Raw genomic sequence first — 13,656 nt, 5'->3', positions numbered from 1 at the left:
TCTGCTCTTCCCGACTGTGGTGTTTCTTCTCCTGCTCCTCCAGGCCACTCTAAGATCTCAAGAATTCCCATTAGGCTTTGGCCTTTGTGTAATGAGTTGGACAGTGTCCCTTGGACCACACCAGGAGCTCTTGCATGGCAAAGGTGGAGCTGCATTGACTGTACTAAGAGCTCCTGTTGCCTGACCAAGGTAGGGAATGAGAGGGAGATAATCAGTCATCCCCTTACAGCCTTGGGATATTACTCACTGGAGTTATAGCCCGAGTGGAGTGGGACCATTGTTGGTGGACTTCTGAAAATTCCACTAATTGCCAACCTGGATTGTGGCCAGGATGAAAATTTGCCGAACTAAAGCCAATCACCTTGTGACCCTATAAGCATCGGTCCTAAGTGAGGCCCTTTGAGCTGAAAACCCTGCCCCTGCTGTGCTGTGGGTGGTATGGAATCGAGCAGTTGTTATGGTTAGAAGAAAAAAGGAATGGGGAGGGAGGAACTTTAGTGTTGAGTATTTAATACCACTGCATCACAGTTGGAGGATGTAGTTTCCAGCATAAAGCCCCTGGCAATTCTGGGGCTCTTCCCTCAGAAGCAGGGAGATGGGGGAGTGTGAGGCCTCAGCAGCATTGACTCCTTTCAGATAAAAAGAGTTTTTCCAGGCTTTTCCAGGTTTTATTTTCCCCCCATTCCCTGTTATTTGTTCGTCTGGAGGAGGGAGTTTTTAAACCAGAGACTCGTTTGCCATATGGCCCACAGTGGGAACAGTGGCCATCCCTGATCTGGGGATGAACTGGAAATACCTTTTCCGCATTTGTGGGTTGAAGCTGAACCATTTACCTTTGTATCTTGTGGTTATTGCTTTGTTTTCTTTTAGTAAATTGTTATTTTTTCATTTATATCTCTTTACATTTGTCTTATTGGTGGAAGGGAGAGAGGTTAAAATCTGATGGGAGGTAACTCATTTCAGAGTCTCCACCCCTTAAATTGTCTCAAACTGAGACAACAGTGTTAGAGATTCCATCACTCTTTTCTTCTTTACCCAGGACAGGAGGTCTCTCAGAGCTTGCAAACCCTCAAGTGAAGCGGACAATAGGACCTCAGCCAAAACCCTCCACTCCTTGAGGCTCATTGAGAAATGCCAAGCATTGCACTGAACACGAGGGGAGGAAATTAATGTCAGAATTCATCCAAGGTTACAATCCTCCTCCATCACCCAAAAGCCAGCGTTGCCTGTGATGCGCAGCAGCCACACATTCATTGCTGGAGCAGTGTTTCACACCTACTGGGCACAGGGAAAGAATAGGACAGGCCCCTGGAAGGTCGCCTGGGCTGCCCTGCAAAGGGCATGAGCTCTGTCAGGAATGGAGCAGGCTCTGCTGATGCAACAGAGAAGTCAATTTTGCAGTAAGGGTGGATAGTACAAGGTGAACACAAACGGGAGTGGTAGAGGGAAAGGGTCCAGTACAGATCCCCATGAGGACAGGACTGGGAAAAAAGGAAGGGAGATGTGTGAGAAAGGTTGGCTGAAGAACAAAGGGGTGGGAGAAAAAAGAAGGGGAGGTGAGAGGCAAGGGTGGTGGAACGCTGAAGTATTGCCTTAATGCAATAACCATCAATTAGATGACAGCAGAAAAAGTCACTGTCAAATGAGGCTAGGAAGCACAACCATAGAAGCAGACTAAAACCCAACAGATCAATTAATTGATCTGAGAACAATCAAGATACCTGGAAGCAATGGTAGGAGAAGCCAGCATCAGAACTAAGCAGCACTTTGTGGTCAGCCTTCCCTGGATTTCTGTGCTTGGCTTTACCACTGAGCACAGACTTTCAGCAAACAGGTAGGTCCTGTTGGAGTCATCTCACACCTGTTTATGTGGTTGTCGTGTCCTACACATATCAAGACAGAAATACTCCCTCCAGGGGGTTTATACATTGAACACCACACCAAGAAGTTTTATCTTGGTTCTACCTTGGGTGAAGAGCACAAATAGCCACAGGTGACACTAAACTGGGAGGGTGGCTGTCCTAACAAAAGGCAGAACATCTGTCCAGAGGGGCCTCAGTCAACCTGAGAAGTAGCACCTTGTGGTGTTCAAGGAGGAGAGGAGCAGAGCTCTGCACAAGGGGTGACAGAACTCTGTGCATTCAGCCAGGCTGGAAGATTCCCTCTGCCTGACAGCCCTACTGAGAAGGACTTGGGGTTTCAGCAGACAAGGGGCTGACTGTTAGCCAGAAGTATGTTCCCATCACAGATGAGATATTCAGGTTGCACTAGCAGCCACATGTCTGGCAGAGCCAGAAGAGTGATTTCTGCCCACTCTGTCCAGAGTTGGTGAGGCCTCTCCAGGATTTATCTCCAGCGTTAGGTCCTCCAGTTCAGGAGGGATGTGGCAAAAGAGGAGAACAGCCAGCTGAGACTACAAAAATGGTTAGGGACCTGGAGCACCGTGCCTCTGAGAGGGGAGGGCTGGACTTGGGCAGTCCGGTGAAAAGAAGGCAAAGGGGATATCTCCCAGGAGCCTGTGACTGCTGGAAAGGCAGTGACAGACGTGAGAGCAAAACTCCTCCAGCATCAGTCAATGCAGTGAGGGGTGACAACCATAGAATGCATCTTGGGAGGTCCACAAGCATTTCTCAACAATAGGAAGTTTTAGTCTCCTGAAATACAATTAGCCTTTAGATTAAAGTCTCTTCACTTACCCACCTTGCCAGAATCAAGGAAAAAAACAAACAAAAGAAAGCAACAAAACCCCAAACAGCCCAAGCCCCAGACACACTACTAATTGTATCTCCATCCTAATCACAGCAGAGGAACACAATGCCCGAGTCCATCTGAGCTTGCCAAGTTGCAAATGCTTGTCCAAAATAGCATCTGAAAGCAATTTGCAGTAATTTTCTATAAAAATACTTCACTGTCAGATCAACAGCAATGGGAAAGCCTTGAATTAGACTACCCCCCTCCTACCCCATGAATACCTTTTGTATAGACTGAAAGAACTGCTAAGAGCTCTCTCTTTTTGGTAGAATTTTTCCACATGTTTCTTTGCAGGTAGACATTGTTCCTAGTTGTTCATCCACTTGGCAAGTTTTTCTGTCTTCCACACTGTGCCCTTGGAGTAACATTACCAAGTGAGGAAAACCATTCTTTTTGCTGGAAGCAAGTCTCTTCTCTTCACATGAAAAAGCTAAAGCATACCCAGTAGACACATGCAAATGCTGCAAAGAAATAACCCAGAAAATAGTTTACTTTCCACTCCAGGAGATCTCAATAACAACATCTCAAACTCACCAGAAATAAGCCTTAAAGTAATGCTGCAAGACACATGGGAAAACACACATCCAGGTCTCAAAAAGAGCAGGAAACTTCTTCAGGCAAGATATGCTTCTAAAAATATTGCTGAAGGTGAAAATCCATTTACATTTAATATTACCACATTTGGTTTTGCAGTTTCAATCACAGAATCATTTAGGTTGGAAGAAACCATTAAGACCATCCAGCCCAACCATTAACCTAACATGGCCAAGTCCACCACTAAAACATGTTCTTAAGTGCCACATCTGCACAACTTTTAAGCACTCCAGGGTTGGTGACCCAACCACTTCCCTGGGCAGCCTGCTCCAATGCTTGACAAACCTTTTGGTGAAGTCTTTCTTTACCAAATAAACTCCTCTCGATACCAAAAGGCTTTGACTAAACCAGGATTTGGGGACTCCTATCTCATAACTCTATTTTACGATAAAGAGATTTGAAAGACTTTTAGGCATCTTCCACCTCTCCTAAAAATGAAAGACCAAAAGGCATTACCTCAGGACATCCAAAGAAAATGGGGTGAGCTAACAAATGGCACAGGATTTGTTCCAGTCAGCAGGGTTCCACTGGACCACTGCCATACTGCTTTTCAAGTGTATCAGGATTTACATTACGAAGATTAGGTGTTCATCCTGTTCTGTCTGTGCAGAACTCAACAGCACTGACACTTCAGATGCCAGCTGCAAATAATAAAACACCTAAGCATGTCAAGCATCATGGCTCTACTCAGTAATTTGCATCTCCAAATGCATTTAAATTCCCTAACTTCGTAACTTCCTAAATGGGATAACTGGGCCCTAACCTAACTCCCAAACATTTCTAACCTAAGGAGTTATTTTCATTGGTTTAGCAAGGAATATGGATCCAGGTTTTTCACCCTTGGTATTCTTCCAAGGATCACAGGCAGTATCACCTTCAAACACCATTTTTGGTTTGCATGAGCCTCCCACCAGTCTGCAAAGGAAAAACTTCCCAGAGCAGAAAAAACTTCTCAGGTTGAAAAGGCAATTCTGAAGCTAGCTTTTCTCTTTGGAAACTTTAAAAGGTCTGTCCTTTCCCTGTTCCACTGATCCTTAATGGCTTTCAGACTCCAGAAACGGGAAAATTGACCATTGTTTGCAATCCACTTTTCTTAGTATGTGTGGAAGCATTATACTTGGCTTTGAAAGAGGTGAAAGGAAAGAAGGCTACCCTGGCTCAATTAATGGCAAGTGGATTGAACAGTCTTACTGGTGGTGCTCTCATGGTGATGAATTCCCTTCCTCACCGCCACCTTCCCAAGGAAATATTTTGCTTAGGATGGCCCAACAGAGCAAATAAGACCAGGAAAGGATGGCCCAAGGGAAGGATGATCAGTGCAAGCTTACATAACATTCTCCTGCCATTCTGTGGGGCTGCCTCACATACTGGGGAAGTCAGAATCCATACTCTCACCACATTCCTGCATTGGGTGAGTGGGATCAACACTTTATGAAGACCAATCCTACAGAAAGGGCTTCTTTTCAGCCAAGGAATGAAATAAAGGAGCAGATGGCTTGAAGTGCCCATTTGAAGCAGCCCACTATTAGCTTGGCTCAACTCTGAGGCAAAATGAGAGAGTGAGGGCTGAAAGGAAACACCTAAAAGCAGACCAGGTGGTGAGCTGGATATTCCAATATGCAGTAACAGAAAGGAAAATGCACACCACTATTTTCTGGTCTGAGATCCTTCCCACCAAAGGGGGCTGGTGAAAGCCTGGTGGTGAATCTGCAAGGAAGGTCTATGATTTTAGACAAGTAGACCTCAGCCAAGAAAGATTATTGTTTTATTTGTCTGGCTATACTTTAAGCTTGTCTAGGTTATCTTTTCCTCTTTCTCCTTTCTGTCATTACCATGCCTTGTAAAGACTATTTGTGAGTGTGGCCCTTGCAGCAAACTCATTCCTTGTCAGCTTGCATTGCCACTTCCACAGCTTGCAAGACAAGACACAACAACCTCCAAGGGACAAGTAAAGGATTCACACTTTCCCAGCCTGCACAGGATCAGACTACAGAGGTGGAGAATGTTTGGAATAAAGCAAACCTGAACCTGATGAATGTCACAAACCATCGTGACTTTTACATCAAACCCCAAGCATGTGAAAGGTCACACTTATCTCTCCATTTCCTGGGCAATATCCAGTAGGAGCTGTATGTCTTTAGTGATCTTCAGCTTCTTCCCAACTGAATATCCAAAGCCGCAGAGCCAAAGCTTTCCGAAGGCAATGGCAATGCTGCAGAATAAGGGCAGGTCTTTATCTGTGACAGTCTGAAAAATGAGCAGCAGCTATGCCCTTGTTCACCTTGCAAAACTGCCTGCCAGCTCTTCCATGGGTTATGCAGCCAGGTTCATGCTCCTGTACTTATCCTCACAAACAGCACTATAGGGCCACCAACCCAATGCAGCTTGGGAAATGAAAAATGCATGAGAGTGTGGTTTAGCTTGCAGACTCCCTGTTCCTAGTGCTACGAGTGTACGACTCTCCTAACAGTGGACCACACAGTTGCAAATTAATTGCTGCTTCTGAACATTTTTACAAGCAAAATGCAAAAGAGAAGCTTATCTTAGGAGCACTTCACTTAGCACAGATGTTCAGATACACACAGACAAATGTCAAGGAACCCCATGTTAATTCCTCTTCATCCCCTTTTTCTCCTCCCAAGAATCTGGTTACAGGCCAAATCACTTGGCATCTGCTAGAGCCAGGGTCTCTGATGTATTTTCCCGGAGTTTCTGCATCCTGGAAGCCGTCAATTCTCTTGATAATGGTGCTGCAGTGCACCCTTGTGATGATGAAGGCCAATCACATGCCAGGCTGCGCTAGCCAGAGTGTAACCAGCACGTGAAAGGGCAAGATTAAGGGTCCTCCATCCCTCAGGGTGTTCAAAACTGACTGGACAAGGCCCTGAGCAACCTGACACAGCTTTGGAGTTAGCCTCACTCCCAGCAGATGACAGGATGAAAGACCTTCAGCAGTCCCTTCTCACCTAAACCCCACTGTGATTCTATGCCAGCCTTTCCAGAACTAGAGATGTTTCTTTGATCAGCATTTGCAACACAACAATTTGATCTACAAGTGGAAGGGAAAATCACCTACAGCTCTTCTCAAAACATACAAAAATAACAGCTTCTGGCCAGTGATAGAGACAGCAATGATTTGTTGCATATTAGAAAAGCTTGACATCAAAGTAACTTTCATTATCCTAGAAGCCAAGGCCAACCACACCTTTTAAATAAGAAATCAAGCTACGTATATTGTTACTAATAGGAAATAACGTTTCTTACCATTCCTTTAAAAAATAAATATTGCAATGTAGCAAAAAATAAGTATGCATACTTCATCACCCATGCACATAGGAAAAACACCTTGCTTTTGTCTGTCATGAATTTCCTATAGGACTAATCTAGAGACAGGCTATGAGGTCCAGAATGAGGCCATAAAATTATTTCCTTCAACCCAGAGTAGCTCATGAAAGACAACAGATTCCACCTTTTAGGAAAAACATATCTTCATTTAAAATACTCCTGCTACAAAACATCAATAATTCAACACTGAGCTTTATGAGCTCATTTGGTACATTTAAGTTATAAGCAACATTTTATCTGGATTTGCCTTGTCTGTGTTCCCATTAGACAGAAAACCCCCTCTTATTATATGTACTCTTTGTGATATTCACCAGTTTACCATTGCAGTCTAGGATGAACGTAAAGCCACCCTCAAGATACTCTCAGGTTAATTAAACCCCATGAAAACTAAGACACAAAATGGGATTACATACCCCACTATGCTGTTCCAATTTTATCTGTTGCCCCACATGGTTGTGGAAATGTCATTCAGAGCCCTTGTCTTTCAGCAACAGATCTTAACCCATGATAACTTCAGCTTATTTACATGCTATATTTTATGTGAATTTGATTTTGAAGTAACTGCTTTTGATACAAACAAGCCTATGAACTAAAATAAAGATTTTGCTGAAATTAAATAGTGGTTTGGGGTTTTTTCCAATTCATGGTGGTGTCTGATAAAAAATTACATTGATTTATCCTCTTAAGTACAGGTGCAAGTTTGCAGAAGTTCATTTTGTATCTGTTTGTGGGTTGAGTGTTAGAAGCTCATTTGTGGTGCTTCTCTTAGCCTTCCTGGGAATTTCAAGAAAAGGAGTTCTCTTCATTTCCCCTTTTGTGTCTTTGTGCAAAAGCTGACAGATCCGCCCTCAGCCTGAGAGTGTGTTTGTTCTTTGAATCAGCTCTGCCTTATGGCAGCTGCTTTGCTCATCTGTCCAGTGAGGTGGGCGAGGCGGATGCATTACCTCTTCTTGTTCCTCCATGCTGGCGCTCCAAAAATAAAACTAATGTTAACTGTAAAATACATTTATTAACATTTGACTTGCCTATATTCTATTGCATTTGCCCAAAAAGCTTCTACTAGAAGTCAATACAAAACAACAATTTAATGTAATCATGGGATACAGCCTATGGGGTAATGCACAGGAAATAAATGTTGTGTTAATTTGACTTAATGTGAGCAAGGCTCTAGTGAAAACATGATACATGACTAAAGCAACAGTACTGATAATTTTGCTTACAGAAAGTTACTTACCACAGGTAATAAAAATGTTTGCTTAAATTACATTTACCATAGCTCAAGAAAACCTTATCAGAGGCACAGTTCCTGTCTCTTGTGGAGTGAGAGCTGTTTTGGGGTGTGGGTGTAAAACCTCCCCAGTGTGTGGACGGAGAACATATTGCACTGTTTGTACATAACTGCTTTCTACCAGGGAAGATCCTCAATATTAGAAGAAAATACTATGATCATGCTTTTACATTTTTAATATTTTAGAAAATTTTAATCAGTGGATTTTTTTTTGAGATTTTTTTTCCACATCTGTTCTACCTTTTTGTATATAAAAACTAAGCAATCACAATGTTATGGAATATCATGAAAAACCATTTTGTGCCCCATCATGGGAGTGAGGAAAGATTTAGAAGAAAAACCTGAAAATGCCAAGCTGGATTGGTGCTCCAGTTGCATTTTTGAGGGGTGTGTGTTAGTTGTCATATTCCCATTATGTCACTATACCATCCATACCAGCCATATACCAACACCATCTGGTGCTGTAGCCAAATGTTTCAAGTAATTTTCCTATTGTACCTGGAGGCAGTTTGTTCCCCTGCCATCTGAACAGGGATGGGGGGAAAGACACGATCCATTTGCAGTCATAGGCAGAGGGATTACAGTAGCAAAACATTTTCATGGCTTTCCCAGTGTTACAGATCCAATTGCAGACGCTTGGTGGAGCAAGACATTTACAAGTTGCTTGTCACTACACACTCTTAGTTTTTGCGTGTGCAGAAGAAACAGTGCACATCGGTGTACGAAAAGCACATTTTATCGGCACAACCACTTGTTTTTCTGCCTGCTCTCTGCATAAAGGATGGTAAGAGGACAATGTACCCTTCAATTCCATTCTCGTCCTCAGCTGAAGAAAGGATACTGCATATGCAGTAGTACTGCCGTTAAAAAGTCAATAAAACAGCAGGTTAAAAATATATATTCAGAAAAAATCTCTTCACTGTGAGGGTGGTGAGGTGCTAGAACAGGTTGCCCAGAGAAGGTGTGGATGCCCCATCCCTGAAAGTGTTCAAGGCCAGGATGCATGGAAATGATATCTTTTGAGAGCCTGCAACTGTCGCAACAGAGGATGAAAAGAGATGACATTACTGACACGATTTATCTTTTCTACCTGAAAATTAAAGGCTCCACTCCTGTCCACTCTCGCACAACCATCAGGACAGGGAACTCTTCCCGGTGAAATGCTTCATCTCACCCAAGGAAGAAGAAAGCTACAAGCCCACACTTTATTTCTGTATGGATTTATTAGGTTATTTCTTTCATGGGTATTTGTTTGTTTGTTTGCTTCTTCCCTTCCGCGGGGCGCGCGCCGGCTCCTCCGGTGGGCTCGCGCAGGGAACGGACGAACGGAACGGCCGCGCGCTCCGGCGGCTCAGCGGCAGCGCCTCTCCCGATCGGTTTCCGCTCGGATTTCCGCTCGCTCTCCGTCCCCTTCTCCCTCTCACACTCCACTCACTCCCGTCCCGTCCCGTCCCGTCCCGTCCCGTCCCGTCCCTGTCTCCGCCTCTCCCAGCGCGGCTCATGCCGCGTCCCGCGGGCCGCCCCTCTGCGGGGCCGCCCCCTGCCCGCCGCGGTGCCGCCTCCGCCGGGCTCTCTCCGTACTGGCAGCGGCGCCGCTGGAAGTGCCGCTCGCTCTGGTGCTGGCGGAGCAGCACGCTCTTTTGGCTCCGCCTGGCGCGGGCCCTGGCCCGGCCCCGGCCCCGAACGAGGCCCCTCCGGCGGTTCCGCCCGGAGCCGTCCCGCTGCCGCCCGGCTCCCGCCCCGTCCCCGGCAGCGTCGTCCTCAGCATCGCCGGCAGCTTCCCCGGTCCGAACTCCGCCGCTCGTCAGCTCGGCCGCCGGCCCCGAGCCGCCGGAGCCCGGGGCGGCTCGGGAAGCAGCAGCGCCCAGGGGACCCGGGCAGAATGCCGAGAGCGCGGTGCCGCCCGCACGGGCGGAGAAGCCTCCCCTGGAGCAGCTCTACCGGCAGGGCCCGCTGCTGGGGAGCGGCGGCTGCGGCAGCGTTTACTCCGGGACCCGGCTCGCCGACGGCGCCCCGGTAAGAGGTGGGGCCGGGTCGGAGTGGGGCGGCGGGCGACGGGCGACGAGCTCAGCCCGCCGCTCGCCTTGACTTACAGGTGGCCATCAAGCGAGTGTCCCGCGATCGCATCCCGGAGTGGGCGCGGCTGGTGAGTGAAAGCCGGCGGGGCGTGGCGGGCGGGGCTAGGGCGAGGCCCGGGAGGGTGGGAGCCGGGACGCTGCGAGGGGAGCGAGCGTGGAGTGAGCGGGGGCCGCGGAGCGTCCCGGGCCGGGCAATGGCGAGCGGCGGTGGGGCCGGGCCGGGGTGCCGAAGGCTCGGCGCAGCATCGGCCCCGCTGACGGCATCGCGGTCCCCCCGCAGCACAGCGGCGCCCTTGTGCCCCTGGAGCTGGCGCTGCTCTGGATGGTGTCGCGCCCTGGCTTCCGCGGCGTGGTGCGGCTCCTGGACTGGTTCGAGCTGCCCGACGGCTTCGCGCTGGTCATGGAGCGTCCGGAGCGCTGTCAGGACCTCTGGTACTTCCTGGAGGAGCGGGCGTTCCTGACGGAGCCCGTGGCGCGGGGGCTGTTCCGCCAGGTGCTGGAGGCCGTGCGGCACTGCACCAGCCGCGGCGTCCTGCACCGCCACATCAAGGCCGAGAACGGCCTTGTCGACCTGGCCACCGGCGAGGCAAAGCTCATCGACTTCGTGTGCGGCACGGTCCTCCAGGACACCTTCTACACCCGAATGTCAGGTGAGCCCAAAGGCGGGGCCCAGCCGGGCAGCAGAGATTCCCCCCTTTGCTGGCAGAGGGGGAAGAGGGAGGGAGCGAGGGGAAATCCTTCTGCAGCCGGCTGCAGCCAAGTTGCTTTCCGGCGGGGCAGGGGCTGCCTGTTGTGGAACGGGAGCTGGCTGGGAGGGAGCAGCACTCATCAGGGCCTGATGAGCTGCGCCCGTATCCCGTAGGCACGCCGGAGTACAGCCCGCCGGAGTGGATCCTCTTTGGCTGCTACCATGGCCAGCCAGCTACCATCTGGTCCCTGGGCATCCTGCTCTATGAGCTGGTCTGTGGGCACCTTCCTTTCAACACGGATGAGGACATCATCCGGGGCCAGCTCTTCTTCCCGCCCCGGGTGTCTCAAGGTGGGGATGCGCCTTCAGGGCACAGCGGGAGGAGGGAAGGACGGGGTTGGCAGAGGGCAGGTGGCACGCAGGCGTCCTGCTCTTGCAGCTAGGGAGGAGGTTGATCTCCTGGGGTTAGCTGGAGGAGGTGGCATGTGTGCCTCTGGGCTGCTCTCGTCCGAAAGGGAGGATCGACGGGAAGGTTGGGGTGCAGCTTCCGAGCGCTCCTAGTGTGGCCTGGGCACCGTGGAATCTGGGAGAGCAGGGGCAGGAGCCTTGTCCCGCTGAGCAGCGGTTTCCGGTTTCTCTCCCCAGAGTGCCAGCACCTCATCCGGTGGTGTTTATCCATGGACCCCGTGCACAGGCCGTCCTTGGAAGACCTGTTTGAGCATTCTTGGCTGCAGGACCGTCACCTGGACCAGGAGACAGCAGAGGTCCATCCCTCTGCACAGTAGGATCCAGGAGCCCAGCAAGCACCAGCTGCACACGTCTCAGTCGTTCCGAGCGTTTCCCTGCGGCCGTGGCATGGAGGAGAGAGCGCAGCCAAGGAGATGCTTCCGCTGGTCCTCGGCAACTTCAGAGGAAGCGGCTCAGTGCTCCCCATCCTATTGGAGAAGTCGTGGCAGTGCAGTGAAGTTGCCACAGACTGGAAAAGGGGAAACATCCCCCTGCAGCTCAATGGCATCGTGATGTCCCCGCAAGCCGAGGCACCGCCGGGGTGTTCTTCTGGAGCACGACCTGGAGCCGGACAACACCATCCTCGAGCTGGCCGCTGGCGGGGCAAAGCCGGTTGGCTTTGGTTGCGGCCCCTTCCTGGAGGACACGCTCTGCACCCCGACGAAATCAAGATGAGTCCACAGCCGGCGGAGGGGTGGGGGGGATGCTCGTGGTTCCAGGCGTGGCAGGGCTCGGCCGGGCCAGGCGCCGGAGCTTCCCTGCTTGGCGGCGCTGGGGAATATTAATTTTTCCGCCGGCCGCCAAGTTGCTTTTTGGCGGGACAGGGGACGGATGCTGTGCAGGGGGAGCCAGCGCCCGGCCTTGCTGACAGCTTCTGCCACCCAGCCTGGCCCGGGCTGGGGCGGGGGGAGCCAGCCTGGCAAAAGCATCCGTCCGTAGGGATGGGGGGCAGCAGAGGGGGGCGGGTTCTGAAGGCGTGCCCCAGCTGGTCTGCTGTGCAGGCCCTTGAGGAAGGGGAGGGCTTACGCGTGGGAAAGGTGGGGTTTTTCCCCAGCCGTGGAGAGCCTTAATGCTTGCATGGAGTGCTCAGATGCTCCTCAGGCCCGCGATACGGTGATAACCTTTGACACTTTTTCTTGCTTCCAGGTCTTGTTTTGAATTGACTTTCATGCAATCGTTCTTTGCTTTTTCCAGGAAGATTGCACCGGGTGCCCGGACCGCATGGGGAAGCGCTGGCACCCTCTGTGGAGTGCGTCCGGTGCCGGCGCTACCCCGGGGGGCCGCGGTCTGCGGGGCCATCGCCTTCAAGACGGACGAGGACCTCGTGCGGGATCGGCTCCTCTCCTGGCAGCAGGTCTCCAGAGGTGGGTACCCGGCGTCACAGCAACGGGTGGCAGAAGGGCTTCCGGCAGACGGCAGCGGGCACACGAGCATCCCACTCTTGCAGCTGCTGAGGAGACTGCTCTGCCGTGTTTCAGTGGAGGAGGTGGAACATGGCCTGCCATGCTGCTCTCCTCTAGAAACGGAGAATTGGCACAGCCAGCAGCCTGGCCCGGGCACAGGCCCTGCTGGGATAGGGGGGACAGGAGCCCTGTCCGACTGACCGCGGCTTTCTGGTTTCTCTCCCCAGGGTGCCAGCACCTCAGGCACGGAAGCAGCACCGCTCGGCCTGCGAATCTGGGAGGGCTGGAGGTCAGCGGGTGTTAATTTGCTGTCAAAAATAAATCTTGTTCTCGTTGTTGTCATCGGAGCGTTTCTTTCATCCTTTTCCAAGCTTTTGGCCCCTTCCTCCAGGGTAATCTTTTTGGGTCCTTCCTGAGCCACTTGGTGGCCTTTGGCACGGAGGGTTAAGCAACGTGAAAATTCCAACAACAGCTCCTGTTGCCAACGGCAGCAGCCCCTTCGAGAAGCCGGAGCTGCCAGCCAGGCCCGCATGTGCCTTGGAAAGGGGAGCGGTTTGCAGGGATGCAGTGGTCGCCCCGCTGCAAAAGCTGGGAGGAAATCAGAAGCGGCAAAATGCCATTTCGGCTCAACCCCCGCCCAAATACTTCTTCATCTTTCCCCTCTGCTCCAAGATAGGCAGGCAGGGCTGGACTCCGGCAAGGTTCCAAGTTCTTTGTGCTCCCTGGCATCAAAGGGATCATGTAAACTCTCGTACGCAGTGACTGCGGTACAGCTACTGAAGGAAAAAAGGGAGTGTCACGAGATGGGACATCCTTCTTGTCTCCTTTGTCTCCCCAGGAGCCCCTCGGAAAGAGAAATGCCTGCAAGGGCTTTATCTGACTCCTTCCCAGCCAGCCCTTCCCTCCTCGCTCCTGGGTCTCGTTTGCTCCGCAGGCCTCATTAGCTCGCTAAACTCAGAGGAGCCCCGGTAGGAGAAAACGCTGCCTGGCATGGCGCTGGTT

General features: G+C 50.7%; 1 protein-coding gene across 1 annotated transcript; it reads left to right on the top strand.

The window, feature by feature from the left end:
* Positions 1 to 9,469: 9,469 nt before the first annotated feature.
* On the top strand, positions 9,470 to 12,996 carry LOC121668721 (serine/threonine-protein kinase pim-1-like). The gene is given in 7 exon segments (XM_042036745.1): positions 9,470 to 9,994; positions 10,074 to 10,124; positions 10,337 to 10,706; positions 10,919 to 11,095; positions 11,390 to 11,517; positions 11,519 to 12,615; positions 12,882 to 12,996. Coding segments are annotated over 6 exon segments (1,488 nt in total). The 5' UTR covers positions 9,470 to 9,478; the 3' UTR covers positions 11,765 to 12,615; positions 12,882 to 12,996.
* The last annotated feature ends 660 nt before the right edge of the window (positions 12,997 to 13,656 follow it).

The sequence above is a fragment of the Corvus kubaryi genome, unplaced genomic scaffold (assembly GCF_017639235.1).
Source record: "Corvus kubaryi isolate FWS band 111438036 unplaced genomic scaffold, C.kubaryi_AGA036_p1.0 37386, whole genome shotgun sequence".
In the NCBI taxonomy this organism is placed as follows: domain Eukaryota; kingdom Metazoa; phylum Chordata; class Aves; order Passeriformes; family Corvidae; genus Corvus; species Corvus kubaryi.
Note: the sequence above shows the minus strand (reverse complement) of the source record. Positions and strands in the feature narration are given on the sequence as shown.